Here is a 26,291-nt window from a genome sequence, read left to right as displayed (position 1 = left end):
CAAGAACTTCATTAGAGACCCAGCAGACGTTCAACCTGATGGAATTCTTGAGTAGTGCTTTTACCTACTACGTCTTGGTGAACTGTTACCTGCTTGAAGGGGAGAAAATGTAGCCCGGGTGATACTGCATTTGTCTGCATCTGGGCGCTCACAGGAAACTTAAGCTTAAAGGGACTCCATTCCTTTCCTGAAAGGAATGTGGCTTATTCAGTGAAGAGGTGGGGCTCCAAACCTCTACCTGTGTGACCCTGATTTGGAGCTGTTGAAAGTTCATGAAAATAAATCTAATTTCCATTTCAGTCGCTGTAAGGAATGAACAAAGCTTCTAGAAGGGAAGGCAGTTCTCTGGTGGTGGCATTAGCTGCAGACATGTTTCTATGCCTCACATGCTTCCTCAGCATCCCAAGAATTCCAGGTACCCTGCCCAATATTTGTCATCTCTACTAAGTCACAGACATTCTTTTCCAAGCCAATGGAGCATCCTAGCTTAAAGGTCACCCCTATCCTCTGCTAGGGAATGGTTCTAAACCCACTTACATTCCCCTGGGCTGTTTACAGTGGTATCCTCTTACAGCGATCCTCTCCACAGAAATTGATGCCCAGGAATCTACACAGCGCCCCTCGAACAAGACTGACATGTTCTCTGAGGGCTTTATGTTCATGCTTACTCACTCTCTGGAACCAAATTTGTCTATGCTTATGTTTATGAATGAACCAGTCCATGACTTGGCCTTCTGTAACAGTGACATATCTTCCTAGTCTCTTTCTTTGAATACTTAAAAAAATATTACTTTCATGTTTATTCATTTTTGTGAAGTCATCTGCGCATGTGCCTGCACACACACACACACACACACACGCACACACGCACACGCACACATACACACATAAACTCGCATGTGCATACATGCACACACATACATGCCTGCAAACATACACACACATATATGCATGCACACACACATGCACATGCACACACACACACACAAACACGCACACATACACACACAAACACACATGTGCATACATACACACACATACATTCCTGCAAACATACATGCCTGCAAATATACACACACATATATGCATGCACACACACATGCACACACACACACACACACACACACACAGGTGCCTACATAGATTAAAACAGTATAACGGATCTCCTAGAGTTAGAACTGCAGGTGATTTCGAGCCATCTAACACGGGTGCTGATAATCTGACGCAGGTCCTCTGTAAGAGCAACAAGTGCCCTTAAGCACTGATCCTCTCTCCAACCCTAGAACTAGGCTGTTCCTAGAGTTCATGTGCTAATACCATATTCTAAACTCAAGTCTGGAATTAACTAGAAGACAGTTTAGGCTGATGACCCTGCAACCAGCCACAAAGGCTGCCCTTACCTCGAGACCAATAGAAAGGACTCCATCCTTAATACCATTTAAGAAGTTTGCATGTTTATTTAAATATGTGCACAGTTGTTACACAGTTTTGCAGGTCTTCTTTTAGTATTCTAGCTATAACCCAGAAGTTTGAAACTGTCGGAAGGTCATTTGTCACCAAGTCTATCTATGTGTGGTGAAGGTGCAGGTCTAGCACCCTTGTTGGTTCTGTACGGAGTCACGTAGTCTCGTGGATCTTGAGCTAACTCGATAAAAGCAAAAAAGAAAAACAAACATCCCTCTTCTCCTTAGCCTATGCCATAAGGAAAACATGGACCAGAGAAATTATGTTCTAAAAACGCTTCCATTTACATGCCTTATAAAAGGGAAGGGAAGTCTTTATTTCCTCTGATATTGAGTGTTTTGATTCAACATAAAGATTTCTTTTAAAGTCCTTTTAAATGTGAGGGTATTCAGTTCTCTGATTGCTCGGAGCGTTTCCAAAGCTCTCATGGGTACCAGTATGCTTCACATTCATTTAATACTGGTATGACAATCTAAACTCTAATATAATTCAAAAGCTGGGGGAGGGCTTAAACACAGCTCTCTATAAATATTACTGTATAAGTGAGTATTGGGTCAAATAAAGCTCTTTAAGATATTGACTTTGAAAGAATGGGTTGAAAGGCAGGATGGTATTTCCACAGCTTCAAACTTAAAGTGAGAGATTAAACATAATGGTCTCAGGTTACTGGGGAGAAGAAAAGTTGTTTTTTTTTTAATTAGTTTTAATTTATGATTTTCCCTTGAGGAGCTCGAAGTACTATAACAGTTAGATACATAAAATACAAAGTAACCAAACGATTAATGAATGAGTACCTGACTAGGCAAGTGAGGCATCCTAGTTTTCAGTGCAGAGTTCTGGAAGACTGAGCGCATACCCATGGTGAGTGACTTAAGACCCCCACATTCACACTGTCAACAAAGGAAAACAAGCAAATATTATAAAGTCATGAATACTGGGTTTTGTTTGTTTTGCCACCTGCACTTACAGGCAGCAATGTGTTTAAAAACGAGACACGTCTTTCACTCATTCCTATTCTAAGTGATTGTTTTGACAGGTATTTGAACATCACTTTTATCCTTCATTTTCAGTGACTGCCCTTAAATGTCTCATCATGTTGCATTTCTGCTGGGAACTCCACTGAGATTTGCTTTCATGGTGATCCACAGTCACTGCTAAATAACACTAATGACACTGAATTGTCAGGGTGCCTCGAAAGGTGGTCTCCAGTTACTTCTCATAATCTCTGGGGAAGCAATTGCTAATAGTACTACGGAGAGTATCCTTTACAGTCCTCACAGGCAGAGACCGTAAAAGTCCATTGGTGAAAGAAATGTCTTTGCTGTTCTTGGCAGGAGTAAAGAGGGCAGTCCTGAGCCCACCTGTCAGCTCTGGACACATCACTAGCTTCACACATTAAGCAGCTTCGTGGTCAGGCTATTTCGAATTCTAACTGAGTTATGTGCTGATTATATGGGAGGCAAGTTTAATGCGTTACTTTAATCTCCAGAGATAGAAGTTAATAAGCAACAAATTAATTTGATTCTAAAATTGCCCTTCCGAAAACAAAATCCTTTGACTTTCCAAAGTTGACGTGGAAAGCACATTCAGCATTGAGACTGTAAAATAGGAAGTGTGTTCTTTGAGTGGCAGGGATTAAAAGTGCAACTGGATAGAAATTAGCACTCTAACTTGGAGTGAGCGGCATCATTTTCAAACATTTTCTCACCCTTAGTTTTCCTTGTTTTCCCTATCAGTCTGAGTGCTCTATTCCTTAAGCAGTTCCTATTTACAGGATCATCCTACTAGGAAAGAGGGCACTTCTGCATTGCACACACATAAATTCTAGCTAATATTTGAACCTAGATGATTGATAGATGATGATGGTGGTGGTGGTAGCAGTGGTGTTGGTGATGGTAGGGGTGAAAAGGAGGAGCATGAAAGGAAGAGGGGAGAAAAGAAGAAAGGGAGGGAAGGAAGGAAGAAAGGGAGGAAAGAAGGAAGGAAGGAGGGAGGGAGATTATTTCAATAGGCCACTCTATTCTTTTAAGAAAATGTTGGAGAAGTATAACATTAACGAAGTTGCAAAGATAGCCTTCCCATTAAAATTGGACAGGTCAGAGATACATGATGTAAGGATGGTGTTTGTAATAATTACAATATCAAGAGCTACTATTTAGTTAGCCTTAGATTATGCCTGGTACTACACTTAGTATCTTTCATGTGTCATATTACTTAATGTTTTCAAGAACTCTATAATTTATGTGGGTATGAAGAGTTTGCAAGGGAGTAATATTATTTGATGAAGTATATACAGCCCAAAGAGAAAAATAGCTGGCATTAGAAAGATCAATTGTTATTTCAGGGCCTCTCTTTATACATCTGGAAAGGATCTTAGAGCCTGCTGGCCCCTTGTTCCTTTGCCCCATCTGCCTGCACACAGTCTCTGACTGAGTCCTCTACATGGTGAACGTGGATAGGATGAAGTTCCTTAAAAAGTACCTTTTCTGAATCCCTAGAATTACCCCATCTCTGGGGTAGGTCAATTATTTTCAACAGTTCTTTTCACACAGACCCTAATTCTGACAGCATTTGAAGCACTGCTATGTGACACTATGTGATCCATTTTGAATAATTATGGCTGTTGTTTGCCCGGGCACTGTACTCATGTATACATAAATATCTAGGGGAAATAAGGCAGCTTTCGTGGGTCCTCTGGTCCACAGTAAGACCCTATGAACATACTCACTTCAGGATCTACTGGATTTCAGGCCTTTGGGGGTATGCATCACTCCTAGTAAAAAATGTTTGAACTATATTACCAAGCTGCATATTTTTTCTGATATACAGGTGATGACCATAGCAACTATTATTGTATGCTTGTGATATGCTTCCTCTTTTCTAACATGCATTGATGTACAAATGTACAAATGTACAAATGTACAAATGTACAAATTCACGGCAGTTCTATGCTCTAGGTTGCCTCTAATTTAAAGACAAGGAAATTGAGACATGCTACGTTGACTAATTTTCCCAAGAGCACCCAAATGATACATGAAGAACAGATCTTGACACAGGTGTTCAGATTCTAAAACCACCACTGAATATGTGCTTCCTTGCAAGGCTGATTGCTCTGAAGGAACCTGCTAGGAACTCTCAAAGTGAGGTCATGTCTGCTGTCAGTCTATGATGTGGGCATGGAGTACACAACTGTGGAGTCTTCCTTTCCATTTGTCTGTCCATCCACTCCTTGGACCACCTCTCCTTTTCTGCCTTTAGATACAGTCAATTCAAATACGGTTGTGCTAGCATTCTCTTGTTCCCGTTTGTACGCAACCTGAAATGAAGCTTGTGGGCAATGCTTCGCCTCAGCAGAAACGTTACCATGACACTCACAGGACTCCTTCCCCTACCTTCTATCATGAGACTTCCAGGGGCACTTTTCTAATCCCATGTATGCTCACACTGCTCTTTCTCTGATACTTTATCACCCGGTGCTTTAAGGGCAGATGTTATTCTGTTTTCCTTTGACCAACTCAAGATTCTCTGAGATTCACCAGCAATGTAAGGAATTCAAAGCCAAAATAAATAAATAAATAAATAAATAAATAAATAAATAATAATAATAATAATAATAATAATAATAATAATAATAATAATGGCATGATGCAAGGTGCCTTATCACAGACACATTCAAGGTACTGAGATCTTAAAAATGACTGTACCTTGGGGCTGGAGAGATTGTGACCTGGATAAATTATATCATTCTTCAGGGTTCAGGAGGACAGAAGAGAAGGAGGTAGGAGACAAAGAAGATACAGCATAGGGTCAGGAGGTCTTGTTTAAGTTTTGTCTGTGCCAAGCAAACTTAAGGAGTACAGCATTTTATATACTCTTTCTGGGGATTGGGGGTAGGGGACATAGTTCAGAAAATATCTTATACAAGGACACAAAGTCAGCAGGAGGCTAATCCAGCAAAGTTGCATGAAGTGAGCACGGGGTAAGTCCAGGGCATTACAGACTGAATGCCTAACAGCCTTGGGACTGACAACTCCAGTCTCTTTAAAGAGAAAAGCCAAGTTCCCAGGACAAAGCATAACTGCTTTGAAGCCCCACCTTCAGCTCCAGACTGGCCTTGCCCAGTCTCTTGAGCAAGGACATAGAACTAGGTTCTTTTTGTCCTTTCATTAAGGCTCCTGAGAAACCCATCGTCCAGGTCTCAAAGCTCCCTTTTTTATTTCTTGAGGCCAGGTGAATTATGGTGCCTGAACATTTAAAAGACTCCGAAGTTCTCTGAACTCACAGATGTCTCCTAATGTCATCAAATGGCTTGTTAACATAAGTACCTCAACTGTAATAGTAAGTGGATATTGATGGAAGAAGGGCCTAGATTCCCATAACATGTACAATAATTTTTTGGGTAGCTTAGAAGGGAAATTTACATAATTAGTAAAGGAACAATTGATAAGGTAATTTAGAAGTGTCTCTCATTTTCTGAAATATAGGAATTCCCATTCAGTAATATATGAGGCAAGTAAACATCCAGGAGTTCAGATGTAAAAGCACATCCTTGTTATAGTCATTCTTTTTCCCTGAAAGTCTCTTAGATGATCACACTATTCAGGGCTGGGACTAACAGCTAAAGGTCCAGTTGAGCCCCTCCCCCACTCCTGGAGCCATTATAAGAGGATGTAGCCAATGAGTAAATCTTAAGAGGTTATCTTCATTCAGACCAGGTGGATGTCTCCAGGACAAGTCGACCAGCACCTCAGTTCACCTACTAAGAGGAACAGATTTCTTTTGAATCATGAAGCACGTCCCTAAGGGGAATATCATCCTGTAATCAGGGTACCAGATTCCCACTACATACCGTGAAACATCAATCAAATAGGGTAACCTGGATTATTAGATCCTGGAAAACCCAAGCGATTAAATGAACTGACAATGTCTGAGAAACTGTACTTTAGACTTCTCCTGGATTCCAAAGTCATAGGTCATACATGTCACCCAGACAGAAGGATGTATGAGACCCACCAATGACAAAGAAGAATGGTGGATCATTCTGTCTAAGAGTGCCGTGTAGAACCTCACATGAGAAATACCCATAAGGTCATATACCAGTCTGATATATTTAACTAGCATGTAATATTTTAATAGCCAGTTATTTTAAAATATACCTTGATTTTACATGCATTATAGCCAGTTTTGTAACTGTTGATCTTAGAGCTTATAAACTTCACTATCATACACATTATCTTTAAATCTTAGCCTCCATATGCCTGAAGACCTTATTAGGACATTTATAACTTAAAAAGTATTTTAGTATCCTGTTTTATAAACATATATATCATTATAAATAAATCTTCATTTATTAAAATAGTTTTTATAAATAAAATATCTTTATGACAGTTTTTATCATTTAATACCATGTGACTTTATAGTTATATAGACAGCTCCCTCCCCAGTCCCTGTACTTATATAAAATTGGCTTGGAAGACCTTATTGGAACAAACATCTCTTAAGAAGATGAAGACCCAGCAAAGCCCACCTGGATTTTTTTCGTGGCAGCAGCTTTATGGTTTTGATGCCTATTATCATTAGTATAATAGCATGTAAAACTATCAAAATTAAAACAAAACACTAAAACCATAACACGGCATCCTTTTAGTTCAAGGAAGCTGATCACAGAGGTAGTTGTGAGGGACAGTGGGGTTTGTTTTTTGTTTGTTTGTTATCTTGGAGATTTTTGTCTTTTTGTTTGTTTGTTTTGTTTTCTAAGAAATGAAGAAGAAAGGAGGGAAGGAGAAAGAATTACATTTTCGAGTCTCCCTAAGGAATGGTACCAGCTCAGGTCCCGCTTTTATTTTTGTATTTCTCTATCAGATTGTTTCTTCTCGGTTTTCCTGTCAGCAGGCTGGTCTGACCCAGAAAAGGGGTTAAGGACATACAGAGAAAAAACATGCTTGAATCTGAAGGGGGAAGGTCAAATCCCATACTTCAGAGTCAGCTTCCCTGCTCAAAGAGAAAGAGCATAGGACGACTGGGCGCCAGAGGATGCTCTGCTTTAATACGGTGCATGTTTAGCCTTAACGCATCCACCTCTGATGTGAGAAACCCTATGCCGTGAAAACAGCAAATACACTTGCAGGGGAGAAGTGTCCTAGATATTTTGCCACTGTAGAGTTGTCAGACCTGTCTCTGCCTTTCCCTCTCAGGAGGTTTTGCACCACCCTCCCTGCTGGGGACTGGCTTCTTCTCATTCCTCAAACCTGGGAGACAGGTCTCCTGGGAACCAGGGACGGCCCACATTGCTGAGGAACCTGGCGCTCTTCTGCTGAGTAGGCCATTCCTAGTTTCCCCCTCCTGGGCCTCTGTGCAGCTCCTCCCCCATCGCTCCTCAGTAAAATCCCCCGCTGTAATGGGAGGCCATTTTGTCGAAAATATCAGGGAGCTCCGGCTCCACCAGCTCCCACAAATGAAGGGTGGAAGTAATTAACAGGAGATCTTTAACCCTTTATGATAAAGAGGAAGCATCTTGGCTATGTTAAATGAGACAGAGCCATTCTGGGTGGTTTTAAAACCGTTTGATCCAAATGAGAAACGTTGTCCTCTGCTGAGGCATCATGAAGGGAAAGAAATTCAAGAAATGACCCTCTTTCTCGCTTTCTCATCTTCTGAGCCTTTTACCTTTTACCCAATCGGGTATTACCCTACCCGGGCAGATCAAGACACTACAGGACTAGACTGATCCTTCCCACTGAGGCCAGACAAGGCGGCTCAGTTAGGGAAGCATATTCCACAGACAGACAACAGTTTAACAGACAGCCCTCACTTCAGTTGTTGGAAAACCTGCATGAAGACCGAACTGCACATCTGCTACGTATGTGTGTGTGGTGGGGCTAGGCCCAGCCCATGCTCACCCTGGTTGGTGGTTAAGTATCTGGGAGCCCCCAACAATCCAGGTTAGTTGATTATGTTGGTCTTCATGTTGAGTCCCTATCTCCTCCCTGTTCCTCAGTCCTTCCCAAACACTTCCACAAGACTGCAGGAGCTCCATCTAATGTTTGGCAGTGGATCTTCTGCATAGTACCATTAATGGTGTCTGGAATTGGTTATTGCCCATAGGATGGTTTTTACTTTGGACCAGAATTTAAACTTCTACCTACACATCCCCATGACTTTAAACTTATAAGACCTTCTTCAGGGAAACAAGTGCCAAGTTTTAGAGTGAAATGAAATATCTTCTCTAAGTGCTTTAGTAATACATTACAAAAAAAAAGGAGAGAGAATACAGTGGCAAAGGAAACATGGGGAACAGCCATTCTCAACCTCCCTCATGTTGCAATCCCCTTCCTCATGTTGTGGAAGTTTGTTGCTACTTTATAACTGTAATTGGCCACCCTTATGAATATTAATGTAAACATCTATGTTTCCCAGTGGTCTTAGGAGACTCATGTGAGAGGAGTCATGACCCACAGGTTGAGAACCATTGGTCTAAGAAAAAAGTGCTCCTAAGAATTTTGCTATCCCTTGTTTGGCGCCAGGACTCCGGGCTCTTCCCGAGGGCTGACAGCTCTTACGTATCTGTATATTGTGTCCGTACTCTTTCTCCTGTACTCCTGTGTGCTTGTTTGAATTTGAACTGTACCAGCAGGTTATTCTTCCTAGAGAGAGGACCAGGAAACTCGAAGATAAGGAACTTTGGGAATAAGAGGAGGAAGTTTGGGTCTGGGAGGTCTCGCTCAAGCTGTCTTACCAAGCAAATGTATTAAGAAGTACAACATCTTGCATACTATTTCCAGAGAGGAAATGGGGCAGAATTAGCAAAACGTCTTATACAATAGGACAAAGTCAACAGGAGGCCAATCAAGCAAGGTTGCATGAAGGGAAGGGAACAGAGCCTATTTCCAAAGAATTACAGACATATCACATGGTGGCCTTGGGACTGATAACTCCAGTCTCTTTAGGGGAAAAAGCCAAGTTAACAAGAAAAACTTTAACATTTCTGAGACTCCAGCTCCAGCTCCTGACTGGAGTCTGCTTCTAAGCAAGGACACCTAGGTTTTTTCTCCTTTGATTGTTTTTGTCCTTTCATCAGGGTCTCTGAGAACGCCTTGACTTGGTTCAGACCTCAACAACATAGCAGTTTAGGGTACTCGCTGTATGTGTGTGACTTCAGGGCTGACCACCCACAGTAGATCTATTTGGTATGTTCTTCTCTGTGGAAGACTTCCTGGTATTCTCAGAATAACTTAGTTGCCTGTAGTTCACACACACACACACACACACACACACACACACACACACACACACACACAATATGTGTGTATAACAACCGTTAAAGTAAAAGATACCAAAAGCTTAAGAGAGAGCAAAGGGAAAGTGCATGGGACAGGTTGGCTGGAAGAAAGGAAAGGGATAAATAATATAATTTTAGTGGTTTCATATTTGAAAAATTAATCTATAAAAAAAGCACTTGCTGTTCTTGCAGGACACGTGGTTTCTGTTCCTGGTGCTGATGGGATTCCTTACAGCCACCTGTAGCTACAGTTTGGTTTAGTTTGCCATGAGCGCCAGGTTGGCCCCAGATGCATGTACATAAATGCAAGCAAAGATACGAACATTAAAAAGTAAAATTGGGCCTAGAGAGTTGACTCCAAGGTTAAGAGTCTGGATTCATTTCCCAGAACCCACATGGTAGAGTTCTACTACTCTTCATAACTCCAATTCCTAGGAGACCCAACTTTTTTTCTGGTACCCACAGCCAACAGATAGGCACAAGATAGACATATACAAAAGCAGTAAAAACATACAAACAAAATAAAATTCCTTTAAAGTTAAAACAACTGCATAAAAATATCTAGTCCACTAGGCATTTAGGAGAAAGTGGAACAAGTAATATAATTATTTGTAAGTGTGAGAATATATTTTGCCAGTCCACCCTTACCTCCATTTTGTTCAATAAATCTTGTTTTACAGATAGTCAGGTTTGTCACTGGTTATAATGCTTAAGTCTTAATAAACAGGGAGAACAGTCTGTACCATTGAGCCAGTGTTTCATATTAACTCCCATTATTCTGTGAGATGATAATTTATCCAAATATAATTGCTAGTATTGTCAGAATCTGGTCAAAAATCAATATACAAAATTTTCAGGGAATGTATTCTTAGAAACAGAAGTAGTCCATTTCCATAGCATATTAACCTACAAATGACCTAAAACTGGAGATGCTAATAGAAATGGAACTACCTCCTTCCCATTGACTGCCATTGAGATTTTGATTATGAATTTTAGATCTGTCATAGATTTGTCTGTCTTTAAGCAAAATCTTTAAGTAAATTATTTTTCTCTTACACATGGCATACATGATCTCAGAAAATAAGTATTTTGTTTTCTGAAGTCTAATTGCAGTATGCCTCTGTTTTCAGAATTAGGTGTTCATAGGAATAGATTTGGCCCTCTAAATAAGATGAGCTGAAGGCAAACTTTGTTAAGTTAATAATAGGGCTGGCTATGATGGCATGCAGAGGGTTCCATTCCTTTCAAAGGACAAAAGCGTGTCAAGAAATGAATGGCTTAACCACTTTAAGTCCATTACCCAGGTAGAATCCCAGGAGAAGGTATGTTTGCTGTGTCTGTCACATCACTTGTCTCCCCAGTCCTGTGCTTTATGTCCTTGTACTCTTGTGTCCCAAAGATGCATTTATCAAACCATCTTATATGCGCTGTCTGCTCACTTGATTTCATTCATGCAGTCCTGTGTACAGGTAGCATTATGGCCACCCAGTTTTTCCTTCTGCATGTAGCATGAGCTTCTCTGTAAGTGTCACCATAGTGGGTTTTTTTCCCCTTCGAAACGCAAACGGAGCATCGTCTTTAAAAATGTTTGTCCGAGTAGTCCAAAGAAGAAAGGCACAAAGGCCCCCAGGGCTACTTAGCATAAACCCTTCTGATGTGGACGTACTGCATGAGATAATGTGTGTGTTTTCGATTCAGATTCCATACGAAGCTCTGCAAATGCTCTTCTATTTTCTTCTCTCCTCTATTCCTCCCTGTTTAACAGCAGACAAACCCAGGGGGCCTTGAGTGAGTCGGATGATCCTGAGACAGGCTGCCTAAGCGATAACAAGCCAACTTCTCGACACTTCTACCCTGTCGCCCTGCTTCTTGTCAGCTCACATCTGCTAGTTGTGTGGCTCATTTTAAGTCTTGCATTACTCTTAGCCAAATACCAATAAGTTTTATGCTGTGTTCCTTGCTTTTCTACAAGCAACAATGGACTTTAATTCTGGGGACAATGTTGTAAGATTTCTACATTTTCAGATTCACAGAATTTTAAAAAAATTAGAAGAAATGTTTGAATTGTGGTTTTGTTTTGTTCTTGATTTTGTTTTTCCCTAAAACCTAAAAGGCAAAAAAAGGTACTATGCATTGAGTGGATTCTTTTGCTCTTTTGTTTATGGAAAAGTGCTTTCCCGCCATTAAATAGCTAAAGACAAGTTTTTAACTTGCTGTCTTTGGAGTAAGACAAAGAATAGAATCCTGCAAGCTTGAAGTTCTGAACCTCCTCATCCCGGGTCATTCACTAAAGAAATTAGGTCGGACATTGTGCAGCGGTTAAACCCCCTAGACACTCGGGAAGTGGTGGTTGCAGACTTTCTTTCCACTGTGCTAATATTAACAGAGTTGCCATCAGCTAATAGAAATGTGTCTGCTTTCTTACTCTGTTCCTAATCATCCCTTACCCATTCATGTGTTTAACCTTCTCTGTCAAGTGACTTTATGAAAAGGATGGCTATTTCTGTTTTGTAATTAAATTAACCTGTTTGTAACTATTGTTTGGGTTGATTTGGCTTTCAGACTACTTTTCTATTCTTTTTAACAAGGTCTCATTTGTGTCTTGATGCGCCATTTTTAGCACCTGTGACTTTTGTACTGTGGTAGAGGGGACAGGCTCTTCAGAAAGCCATCTCCTCTCTGCACTGCATAGCTAAAACAGTGAGGTAAAATAGGGATGGAACTTCCTTTAAAAAAAATCTATAGGGCCAGACTTAATAAATTAAATGCCTTATTCCTAGAACTGCATCCTTAGGGCTACATGTAGATTTTAATGTGTTTTAAGGAACAGATAGTTAATTTGTGGAAAAGCTATACAAAGGCAGATATATTTATGAAATTAAAGTAAAGTTGTATTGTGGAGCAAATTATATTTAAAGAGTTTATTAAAAGTTAAATATCTGTTAAGAAACTTAATCATATCTTTCCGAAGGCAATAATGGTATTGGGCCTGGCCTAGGATTTAATTTTGTAAGATGTATCATCACTTGTGGAAAAAGAAATGTAGAGTTGAATCTTTGTTATTTTTACTTGGACTGTTGCTGCAACTCTGCACTGAACAAATAAAGCATATTTATTTATTCCGTGTTTCATGAAGTTGTACTTTCTTCCCCTCTCCCCAGAGAAGGATGCCGCATAGAAAATGTACTGAAGAATATCAAATGCAGGAGATATGCTTTCAACATGCTACAGCTGATGGCTTTTCCCAAGTGCTACCGACCTCCCGAAGGCACTTACGGAAAAGCTGACACCTGAGTTTACCAATGGAGACACAACAGGAACACAAATACATTGAGCTTTGAAGATCTCCACCTCTGTCGTTTTTATTTTTTATTGTTATGAGTTTGCGGGGCGAGGTGCTCATGGGTGTTACTCACGTCAAGACCAATACATTACACAGAAAGCCTTACCAGCACTTCTGGGCCCGGTCGATCTTTCCTGTTTTGCGTTAACAGACCTTGCTGGTTGAGGTTAGTTGAGAAAGTGTAATTCCATTGGTAGAGTATTTAAATAAAATGTGTCCTGAGGAAACAAGGTTGCTTCCATGGTGCCAGAGGTAACATGGAGAATGCCACACTCCACGTAAGCAAGTAAGAGTGTGAGTTTATATAATGCCACTTTGAAGTCTTGACTTCAGACAACCTAACAGCCCAGCTTATGGCTTTTATAAAATATGCATGTAGTAAGTGCAATTATGTGATGGGAAGCCATGTCCTTGATTACTCACATGGTTTGCATATATGTTTGTACAAATCTTTGTACAGTTTAGATGCGATTCTACTTTCTAAGCCGGTAGATGAAAGTGTGATGTGAGTCAGGAGCTGCAACACAAAACCATGGTTCTTCATAAAACTCTGATGTGAGTTGGGTAACTCACCTAGACACAGCAGTGTAGAGTCTTTAATGAATACTGGGAAAACTCTTCAAGGTACTAAAGTTGCAAGGAAATGTAAAGGTCGTACCTGTTGATGACCCAAAGGACAATCTCCACCAGCTTGAAAATCATTCAGAAAAATTCATGGAAGTGAGAGGCAGAGACAGTTCAGGCAGAGACAGTTCTATGAGATGTTCCCTGGGAGTCCTCTTATGTGTGTGAGTTTGCAGTCTGTCATAGGTCAATATATGTGAAGTGGAGAACCCTGTAACATGTGTGAAGCCACAAACAGTAATAAAATAACACAGTACCTGTCAGTTACTCTGGATCTCATATTTGTCCTTACAGTAAAATAACACCAGATGTAAAATTACTAATATTCCAAGTTAGTCGTTTCCTTGGAGACCACATTGCAGAAGACTCCCATGCAAAAGAAGTGAGTGGATCAAGGCAGTGCACTTGACTGCAGAATGGCAATCTCGGCCACCCTTAACATCTTGCTCTTTAAACCTCCCAATCTACAGCGTCCTTCTTCTCCAGATTGCTACACTAGCTATGTATGAAAATTGACAGAGGAGAGCCAAATGGGAATATTAGAATTTATCACTGAAATTAACACTCAGAATAAAGTGATATGAAAAAGAATATTCTTCCCTTTCTCAAAGCACACATCGCTTCAGAGCATGATGGAGACTTCTTAACACTGATACCTCTCTGCTGTGACTTCATTCATGGGGCCATATTGTATGTCTTCATGGATAATATGATAGTGACTTGCCTAAAATGCTCCCTCCCTGTACAGGGTTTTCAAGTAGACCATGTTGAGGTTTCCAAGAGACTGAAAATAGAAGATAACGCTCGGAGGTTTCTCACAGTGGAATTAGTTGTAAAACTAATAACCTGTGGCTGTTACCAAACTATGTATAGCCTTTAAAAATGAATTTCTATATGGAAAACTAATCTTAGTGTTCTCAGACCTATTCTCCATTTTAGTAATTTAATGTAATGGTTTTAATTATTCTGTTTTTAATCGAGCTGGTAGGACTTGGTTATTTTTGTTACTGTTTTGAGTATAAGATAGAAAGAGTGATGAACTAAGAAGTTTGGTTTTTATCCCTGAACCCCTGAAGTTTTCTTTGTATCTTAAGTAGTGATATGCAGTCGAGGATGTCTTGTACAATTTTTTGGTTACAAATATTTTATAAACAGTGGTTTATGCTTATATATTTTTATAAATTAATCATCTTGATTCAAATATGGTAAATATTTATTAACTGGAAAGCCAATATCAGAATTTTCCAGTTTTGCCTGACATTTCATAGGATATTCTTTCTTTGTCAATAAATGCTTATGTAGAAATATCAGAGATCGACCTCCATAATCCACAGAAATGAAGTTTTATTCATTGACAGCAGCACCATTTCCTATGGGAATTGTACATCTGTACAGCCTTTCCACAGAGGATTTTAACAAGAAAATTTCTATTTCTTAAGTGTGACAGCTCTTATCTCAGTGCACTCAAGCAACCACATCATAACTCATCTGTACCGAGACTTTCAGAACCAAACATTAAATGAAACCTTTTAACAATGTCCCCTGCATAAATATGGCTGCCGTCACGCGGCTCCATCAGCTGTCTTCACACTGTCTCAAACATGCTTTCATTTGAGAACTGTACCAGCAGGCATATCTGGGGAGATGGTGGAGAGTCAAACAATTTCTCAGGAAAATGACATATCCAAACAATGGAGTGGGGCTTTTGTTTTGTTTTGTTTCGTTTCTCAAAAAATATGTTTTTCCTCTTATCAAATGCAGGTGTCAGTTCTGGTTTAACTCTTTACAAAGCCACCAGAGAGATCTATCAAAAGCAAATAAGGAGGACACACTCAGGACTATTACCCAAAGGTCTAGAGTGTGCATGTGTCCTCAGGACAACTAAGTGTACATTTGATGCATCTGATACATTTGATACATTTGTAGCAGCAGCGTACTGAATTTCCACCTCTACTTCTCTTCCTAAATATTGCCTTGAGCTTTACCCACACACTGATTAAAACATCTTCTAAATGCTAACGTTTTGGTCAGTCTGGAAACCCAGAAGGGCCATGATAACTATAGGATGTAGCTGATAAATTCATTAAAATCGGCCCCTTGCCCAGTCATGGCAGTACTTCCTATGGCCACTAAGCACTCATGATACTATTGCTTCTGACAAACAGTGCCACCTTGAAAGCCAATCCTGACTGGGTGATACAGCCCATGCCCCCTGCTTTTCACACATTAAGTGGTTTTTAGAAAAATAGGACTCAGAATGGTAAAAAGGGAAAACTTGATTTTTTTTTTCGTAGTCAGATCCTTCCCTCTGTAAAGAGGCCGTGCCAGGAGGCTTCCTCCCAGGCATCCCTGCGGTGCCAGGAGACTTCCTCCCAGGCATCCCTGCGGTGCCAGGAGACTTCCTCCCAGGCATCCCTGCGGTGGCTGACTCATGAGAGGTTGATGTCGAGTTTTCTGGAATTGTGAAAACTGCCTGCTCCACGCGACCATAATCAGCCATATCATGAAATGAATTTGTTAAAAGTAAAGATGAAAATCCAATCTTATAACTTCCTGGCTTTTTTCAAACCAGACTTTGGTATCTATCTCATTTCTAAATGTCGTTAGCTCTGGTGGGGCTGCATTATTCAAGGGCTATATTGATAATATGCAATCATGAACCATTGGACGCCACATTTAGGAACACAATATTGGTATCTTGAAATCTCCCATCATGGGAATATTTAAACCACAGAAATTGCCAAACATTATAAACGAGGATATTTATTTTCTGGAACACCAGTTGTTAGGCATTTACCAGCCAGAGCATGGCTCCATGCCACTACAGATATTTCTTTTCTCCAGAAAAATAACAAATTATCGGAAGGAGGCTAATATTAGAATGGCTTTTAAGGAAAAGCAATCTTTTATCAGATTATTATAATTTTATTTTAGATTTTATCCTCCTTAAGGAACACTGCTATTCAATTCAGTATTTTGGATACTTATATTTTATTCATAATTGAGTTACTAAAAATCAAACATTTGTTTTATTAATTAAATTAATAAGCTGCTGCAAGTGGCCCTTAGCATTCTGCCTTATTGTGAATTATATGTCAGCCTAAGCTTATGATTATGCATTGTTGAAAGGAAAGGCAGAATTATGTCACTGTACTCAATGTTTACTAAATTGAGCACAGTTGAAACCCATCCTGTTTAATTAAATAAATTACACTCTGGTGTCTAGTAAGACGACACAGGTATATATATATTTGATTCTGAGAGATGTGGCACATCATTTTAGTCCAATCTATGGGACGCATTTTGTAATTTCTCAAGAAATAAATGAATTTTTAACACACATTTGAGTAATATGTCTGAGAAACACTCTAATCACCAGCTGTGGAGAACAGCAGGTATATTGGACACAAAACATTTCTAATAGTTAGAACCTGTATAAAATACATAGTGCTCACCACTGAAAAGAATAATTAATTTGTTAAGAACTAGCATGATTTATTGAGTTTTAGCAAATTCATATTCATACAGTTTACCTCCAATCTGGGTAAATTCTGATTCTATATTTATCATTTTAGCTTTTAAAGTAAAAAAGGGCAGGGGGAATTACATTTATCTTTTTTTCTCTGATAACATGAAATTAGAAGTTTCCATACAAAGATGCAAACACTGACTTTAAAAATACAAAGTTAATAGCCAACAATTTTGATAAAATATGATATGCCAGTTAATATGGAGATAAGAGACAGAAATTTCACTTTTTTTTTCCTGAGCTATAGGTCATGTAAGTTTCTCTTTGAATTTTATTTCTAAGACTACAAAATACAGTCATGCTTCTAATTTAAGAGGACAATATTATACCCAACTAAAGAAAGGGATGCATATAAGATAATGCTAATCTCCAAAATGGAAAATGCAATTGGTTTTCCCGCGCTTGGATTTGCACTTGGGCATGCATAGTTAAGGAAGTAGAAATTTAGAGTTTAGTTCCAGAGAACGTGGAAATTAACATAAATACAACTTGCATAAATGATTCTCTCTGTAAGCCATGTGCCCCAGATATGTATTAGCACACTCTGCATTGCGGTAAAAGCAGTATTTAAGGAAAGAGGTATATACCATTCTTTAACGGAAGAATACATTTTTCATAGTATTTCTACAATCATTTAAAATTATTCCTAGGTAACAAAAGAGCAAAATGTAACATTATGTCTTTTATGATGATAAACCATGGCATTGTTCATCAGCAAGTTTTAGGACTCAAATTTGACCAACATTTCTATAATATCTGGGTAATTTTTAAAATGATTCACGTCATGTTCAACAGCAGAACCTATCTCGTGTTGAAAAGCCTTCACATATTTCAAAGGGCAGAACATTCATTTATCTGCACATATCCCACCCTTTATGCACATAATTCTCTGTGTGAACATGTTATCTTTTAATTTAATGCATTTTCAGATTCTTGTGGTATTCATTTGAAGGGTTAGCACTTGCTTTCTTTTTATGTTAAATATATTTGTAGATAAACCAATAATGTGTTTGTATTCCCATACATCGTGGAAATGAGTCATGAGTAGATCGTTTTATATTAGCACTTAGAAGGAATATCACATTCATTTTATTTTGTGTAAATCATATTCATCATGTATGTATATTTTTGTTGAAATAAATATGGTTTTATTTTTATGTTTCTCGCTTTTCTCCCCATTTTACATTCTTTTTCATTGTAATCCATGTAGCAACATTTAAACGTTAATGGAAATATCAAAAAGATAGCACACATCACACTTCAAGGAGAATAGACCTCAATTCTGCTGAACCACATGTTTTACATTGCTGACCAATTAGTATCACTTCACTGACGCAGTGGGCTTCCAGGGCCACCCTTCTTGAAGAAGCATCAAGCACAAGCCCCTAGCAGAGTCAAAGGCAGCTGTGATGATCCTACATTAGGATATTATAATTCTTTTAAAATTTCAGATGACAGGTAGATACCTAGATGATAGGTAGACTGATTGATAGAGACTTAACCCAGCGAGTCCAGTTAATGCTGCTCACATGTGTATACAAGGTTATCCACTAGGGCATAGGCAACTTACAGTAGCCACACTCTAAAAACAGTATGATTCTCTTTCCCCTAGCAACCATCCCCTGCCAACAGCTGTCCAGCTGGGAGTGGCGAATCATTAATCTTTGTTGTCTAGTTTAAAGTGGAGTCACTTGAACATGGCGAACTGATTCTTTTGCTTAGAGAATACCTCAAACTGATCGTTTGTGAGTCTTGATAGCAGATGACAACAGAATACAAATTCCAAAGGCATTAATTTAGATCTTTTGCAATGGATTAAGCAAAGGGAGCCCGGGGTCATTTGTTAAGAGTGAACTTTTACTTGCCGGGTGATTCAAGCACATAGCTGATACAGTGGTGAGCATTCCTCTTGTGTCAGGTCATTCTCAACGGTCTGCGTTTTCACTAATCATCTTCTGTATCAGCGCAGGAAGGATGTTGGAGGTAGATACATCGAGATTGTCCACAGGAAATTATAGTAAATACTGCTTAGCAGAGAGCTGGAGAGTAGCCTTATGAAATAGTATTTTGCTGTTGTTTTAAGCATTCATGTACAGGTTCCTTGAGTCTTACCAGGGAATGAAATCATTAGTAAAATAAGAATACCCTGAAGGACTTGGAGAGGCTTTTTTGGGGGCACTGTTTTGATCAGAGAGAGAATTGAAAAGTATGTGTTGGGATAATTGATGCTGGTCAAGCCAACAAGTAGTCTGTGTGAGTGTAGCAACCAGGCATCATTCTGTGGCTTTGTCCATCTGTCCCTTTCATAGCAAGCACTGAATTCTCTCTTGATTGTAATAAATAATCAATGGCCCAAGAAGAATTATCTCTATGAACTTTAAGTCAAATGGCGAGATATGGGGAAAGCACATTGCCCTCATCCTGCTAAGACCATGAGTACTTTCTTGTCCATGTGACTTTACTATTCAGTGTGGTCCCTAGTTTCAAACTGAGAATTGTGATAATATTCACCCCCTTTGACATAAATAATGGTTTCTTCCCTCCTCAGTCAGTCACCGCATGCTGTGTGACAGTTTGACCCATCTGTGGTCCCCTCCCACTTCCCCTGCCTTCTGTATCCATGTCCTGTTTTCATGATGATCCTAAAGTTGAAATGGAGTGTTCATCTTTAGTCAGTTTGCTCCCCCTTAAGATTCACCCAGCTATTGTTTCCAAGGAGAGCACGCTAGCACAAAGCTAAGCAAAGTGTACTTCTGAGTGGCTACACCTAGACAGAAACCGTCAGTCCATTAGATGAGGCTGTATTTCAAGTTAGCCAATGCTCCTATGTGTTCACATTCTTACACATCCATATCATCAGGGCAATAATATGGCTTACCACTTAGTGAAGCATGAAAAAGACGCAGGGATGGCCCTGACAATGGTGGCTCCCAGGCAGAGATCCACTCCTGTGCTTTTGATCACCTCAGTCTCATGATTTATGCCTGTGAAGCCTATGTACCTAAAAGTGTAAGGGCTAATTTCTAAAATTAAATTGCTTTCACGTGGTTGCCACAATACTACGAAAGTTCAGCTGACAGTACCCACTTAGTCCACACACGGAAGGCAGGAGAAACATCCTCCCTTCATCTGTGTGGGCGCACAGGCAGCTTCATCGCAGTGAAGGCAGCAGGGAGACTCCTACATCTACGGTCAACACTGCGGCTCCCCAGTGCCATGGCTAAGGCTTCAGTGTGGGCCGGAGACTGCAAAACAACATTTTCCTGTCAGGTGACAATGGTGGCTCCTGATAACTGCATAAGAGTTCCTTGAAGCCACACCACGTTTCTCTCACAATGCAAGATTTTAAAGTATTTCCCACACTTATTTTACAAATGTCTCATTTCATTTATAAAATGTGGCATATGATTTTCTGCTACAAATAATTGGATTCTCTTTTTTAAAACCAAACTTCTATTTTCTCCTGATGTTTGCTGCTAATTGTCATTCTTATCTTGATATTTCTTAGGCTGGGTTTGTCTTCCAGGATATCTGCTTTCTGTGAGTGGATGTCTGTGTTCTAGGATGTTTGTAATTACCTGGCTCTTCCCCCAGTTCATACAGAGACCTTCTGGCTGTTTGTGGGATCAATGTGTTAGTTGTAAGTTGGAATGAGTTTTGTCTCTTCCTTGCCTAATTACACACATTAATCCTGTTATTGTCAAAAAGGTTGTAGGTGTTTCCACCGTGGAGCCTTGGAAGTATTATCACCGCTGGTCACTGCCAAGGGGATATCGTTCATATGCATCTTCCTCTAATCCTACAATTATAGCTCCACCCAAAACAGATGATGTTTGTTGTTTACTCAGTTTTACAATTTGTCTCACTTTCCCTCTAAGGCTATTCTTACAAACTGGAAGTCACTGCATAAAGTGCAAACACACACACACACACACACACACACACACACACACAGAGGCACATATACACAAACACACATGTACACACATGCACACTCATGCACACATTCACACAGGTGAACAATCACATAGTCACACATACACAAACACATGCACTCACACACATGCATGCGTGCACACACACTCACACATGCACATGCACATGCACACACTCACACAGGCACATATACATAAATATACGCATGTGCTTGTATGCACACACAAACACACACATGCACACACATAGGCACACATACAAAAACACACACGCTCATGCACACACTCACGTAGGCATATATACACAAACACACACACATGCGGCACATATACACATACACTCATGTACACATTCACAAGGGCACACACTCACACAGGCACACATACACACATGCATGCACATGCATCACACACATACACAGGCACACATACACACATACACACACACACACTCACACACACAGGCACACATACACAAACACACACACATGCATGCACATGCACCACACACATACACACATGTGCATGCAGACACACACACAAACACATACACACAGGTGCATGCAGACACACACACACACACACACACACACACACACACACACACACAACTGTACAAATGCATATACTCTTCCAGACTGCTTTGAGGTCATTTCCTTCTTCCCTTTGACTATTTTCAAAACTATCATGTTGGGTTAAGCTATTATGTATTTTATTCAAAAAATCTTAACATTCCAAAAAATAGAAATCAAACTTTTGTTTCAATTTTTATCTGTATCATACCTCATATCCATTCCTTTCTATATTTGTTTGAATTATTATTTTTACTTGTCAGTTTTTTAGAGTACTAGGATCAAAGCCAGGTCCTCAGAAATGCAAGGGAAAGACTAAGCCACAGCCACAGCCTGAAAATATTTCTGAGTATCTGTGAAGCTAGCATTGATCTAGGTCAAGCAAGCTTAGCAGCAGACAAGAGTAATGACTTGTCTATTAATAGACTTTATAGTCTGCTCTACTGTAGAAACCAATGAAAGACAAAATTAACTAAACTACAATTATTAATAATATAATATGCAATATGAAGAACATCATCTAAGGATTTGGTTATCACTTTTTTAAAAACTCTCACTATGTAGTCTCTAACACAATTCTTGTTCTCTCTGCCTATTGAATTCTGTGGTTACAGACATAACCCACTACTCTTGGCTTGATGAATTTATTTTGGTTAAGAGTTTCTTCTCTTGAAATGATAGCTTCAGTTAATCATCTTAAATAGATGTAATTTACATTGAGCTGTAAATGAAGAGAAACATTCAGTCAAAAGAAGACAGATACACATAAAGGGTGGTGTGTGTGTGTGTGTGTGTGTGTGAGTATATGTGTGAGTGTGTGTGTGTATGAGTGTGTATGAGGGTGTGTGTGTGTGAGTGTGTGTGTGTGAGTGAGTGAGTGTGTGTGCATGTGTGTGTATGTGAGTGTGTGTGTGTGTGTGTGTGTGTGTGCGTTTAGTGACAAATAGGATGAGAATGGTGTAGAGTTGATATTCAAATTGTTGGGAATCCTTATAAGGAGGGATTCAGCCTCACATCAGATGCATTCAGAAGCAAATTCAAGGTTCAAACAGGAAGTAAAGAAGCCTAGCTTACATTTTCAAAGACTCTAAATGTCGTACAGATAATAGACTGCAGAGAATCAAAACGCTAAATCCTGAGGCAACTGAAAATGTATATATAGTGGCAGGTGGCCTGGCATGGACTGGGTTTACATCAGTAAAATGTGAAGAGAAGGCAGAAGCTTGATATAGCATTTGAGGATCAGAAAGCCAAGTCTTCAAGTTGGCAGGGAGAGGAGACAGGCAATTGGAGTGAACTTCAGAGTCCAGTCCCAGGGGCGAGCTGAGGTGCAGATGAACCAATCCGTACAAATTTGGAGGAGAAACCAACTTTTAGCTTTGAGTATTATAGGTTCAGTTGCCTCTGAGTCATGCAGCCAAATAAATATATTTGAAGGTATGAATCTAACATTTGGAGTAGAACAAAAATGAAATATCATAAGGTAAGTTCTTAGCATACGTGATTCAAACACTTTCAATACTGGTAAGTGCTTTATTGAAATCATTTCTGTGTGCATTTCTGTCTCTCTTTGGCTGTCTGTCTCTGTTTGTTTCTCTGTCTCTGTGTCTGTGTGTCTGTCACACACATACACACACACACACACAAACACACAATCACACACAATTATACTTAAACCAAGGACAATTTTTTTCCTCATGAATGAAAAAGCATAAACTAAGCTTTAGACACAATTGAGGCAAGCTCTTAAATGGGAAGATTGTCCTTCTGTCTTTATTCTCTTCTCCTCTCTCTCTCTCTCTCTCTCTCTCTCTCTCTCTCTCTCTCTCTCTCTCTCTCTGTGTGTGTGTGTGTGTGTGTGTGTGTGTGTACGCATGGGTGTGCACATTGCATGGAGTATAGCATTGAGTTATTTTTAGGTAGTGTAAGAATGTCTGATACTTCCACACTTGCATAGTAATTTCAGTTCATGATCAATAACGTAAATGATCTTTGGTCATTCAGCATCCATGTCACTCACTGAGCCAGTTTGTTTCACCTCCCTATATCTATGATGGATGAACAGAGTGCTTTTACTGGCAGTTCTGCCATGTCACTATCCCTGGACAGGACCAGTTCCCACAAGGAAATAACACACAGAAAGGACAGTCCACTGACAAAATCAACGTACTAAGAAAATTCCCAGATCCAAATTCTTAGGAACTCCAGTATTAAGGATCCTGGCTGCAGATGAAAACATCCTGGTTTTAATAAAGACTCTTTAAGGTAAAGTTGCAGATAATTTATGGTGGCACTCTAAAGTTATCATAAGGTGAAAATGCAAAGTGATTTCCTAAGAAATAAGTGTAATGGGAACACAGCATCAGGCTGTGACGGGAGGCAAGGGATCTGATGCCGTCCTGCTTTCAGGATGTGAGGAGACGAACTCAGTCTATTTTCTGCTCGTCATTGGACATACGCTAAAAGACAGCATCATTACCTCTGTGGGGTCCTTCAATGACTGGAAACAACAAACCTCCCTCAATTCAGGGAGCTTCTGAAACATGCCTTGCCTCTGGTGTACAGGTGTACCTCAGGGGTCCTTGACAGACTCCTGGAAGGAAATGGTTTGAACTTCTGTTATCTGTAGAGTTAAAAAGAAAATACAATTATGAACACCCACTTGCCTTGGTGTCACACCTTTTTTAGCAATGACCTCTGGCATGAAATCTATCGTCTTCCATGACTTACAGACTAATGGTATTGCCTTTTTTGTTTGATTGTTAATCCAGAGAGGGAAAGAGGGCATGTATGTTTTATCTAGCGCCTATTTCTTTCTACCCAATATTTTCCTACCTATAGAAATCAAATTTTATAAAACTGAGAAAGAAGAAATATTCCCAAATCATTCTGAGGACCTGGTGTTAGCTCTTCTTGAAGATGCACACTACAAGGAGGGAAAACTATGCCAGCTAGTATTGTTAGCAAAAACGGTAAAATTCTGAACTACTTTTGCAAACCAAATGCAACAATTAGTAATTAGTGTGAGTACGCTATGGTTTGATTTTCTACACGCAATCAGCATGATTGATCACAGTAACCAACTGCAGACGGTCCACTATGCAACATATTCCTCAACAGAAGCGCAGAAAAGAGCTGAGTCCAAAGGGCTAAAGAAAAAGACTAATTTCTTTTGACACTGGGCATTCTTCGAAACAATAAACGAGTACTTCTTAATGGGAGAACTGATTTTTTTCCACTTTGAGGTCCAAATGAGACATTAACATCTATTCTCACTTCTAATTGGAATTGCACTGAAGGTTCTAGCCAGAAAAATCAGTGAAAACACACAAAAGATAAAGCACAAACTTGAAATTGTGTCTATCTGCAGAGAAAAGCAACGATGCATATAAATCACGTGATTCATGAACTTAACATCGAAGAACTCAAGATGGATGGGAGATAGATGAAAAATATAGAAAACTAGTTGCCTATACTAAGTTGTTCTAAGTAATCAATCCACATTAAATAAAAAGAAGCATTTAGAGAAAAGTCAATAGATTTTCATTAAGTGGTGCTAGAACGCATTTATGAATAGTAAAGGCTCACCACTGAATCAAACTGCATTCACCTCACTAAAAATGTAATTCCTAATCAACGTGCTGTAGGATTGCTAGAAAAAAAAACAAAAAATGAGTTTCGATCTTTAGTGAGACAAAGAGATCAAAAAACCCCAAATGATTAAAGTGCAATAATGTATCAATTTAGCCTCGTTGAAATTAGAAATATGTGTTCTAGTATCAACATTATTGACAGAAAGAACATCTCTCCTATAGGGAAAATGCAAGCAAGTTACACATCACTGATGACTTATATTTACAAATATAAGTAAACGTCTATATTGATCTATAAGAAAATAAACCACCCAACAAAATGTGTCACAAGCAAATCAGCTGACACATTTTAAAAAGGAGATCTGTAGTTCACTGTTAAGAACATAAACGCATGCACATAGTTTGATACTTAGATAAAAATCACGGGTAGATCTATGGGAAGAGCATAAAGAGAACTACATGTTAGTATGTCACTGCAATGGAAAATTCCAAATAAAACATCTAGGTTTGAATCTGATTTTAGTTTCTTGTAATATTGAACTTATGTCTACACATGATATAGGCACCTCAGTGATTTGCCATAGGGAAACAAACATTTGCATTTATATATAAATATTTCTGTTAGCATTAATTATAGCTTTATAATTGTAACTGTAATTTGCAAAACCTGACTTTTTAACATAGTCTTCAGCATCTAAATGGATTAAGGTGTCATCAAGCATGTGTGCCTTGGAATAGCCACCAGAAGCAATACTAACTCGAAAAGAACCAATTGTTTCTGTACACAACAAGTAATGGCTCTCAAATTCACCACCACTGAGTGATAGAAAGGTGACCCTCAGGGTCACATAATTGATGGTGCCCTCTGTATCACATGCCAATGGGAAGACATTATGGGTAGAACAGATAGAGAGAACAATGAGTACCAAAAATTGGAGGTGAGACTAGAACTT

At 39.3% G+C, this 26,291-nt stretch overlaps 1 protein-coding gene across 3 annotated transcripts in view; it reads left to right on the top strand.

Moving 5' to 3' along the window:
• The window catches only part of Inpp4b (inositol polyphosphate-4-phosphatase type II B), a 339,582-nt gene extending 325,763 nt beyond the window's left edge, over positions 1 to 13,819 (top strand). For 2 of the 3 annotated variants that reach the window (XM_032887880.1, XM_032887878.1), the window contains one exon: positions 11,508 to 11,728. In XM_032887880.1, the coding sequence (XP_032743771.1) occupies positions 11,508 to 11,682 (175 nt within the window). In that variant the 3' untranslated portion in view covers positions 11,683 to 11,728. Of the gene's footprint in view, positions 1 to 11,507; positions 11,729 to 12,903 lie in introns of those variants that run through there. The other variant, XM_032887879.1, reaches the window with a different exon arrangement.
• Positions 13,820 to 26,291: the final 12,472 nt, after the last annotated feature.

Source organism: Rattus rattus, chromosome 17 (genome assembly GCF_011064425.1).
Source record: "Rattus rattus isolate New Zealand chromosome 17, Rrattus_CSIRO_v1, whole genome shotgun sequence".
NCBI classification, from domain to species: Eukaryota; Metazoa; Chordata; class Mammalia; order Rodentia; family Muridae; genus Rattus; species Rattus rattus.
The sequence above is the reverse complement of the archived record's forward strand: the minus strand, read 5'-3'. Positions and strand labels throughout refer to the sequence as shown.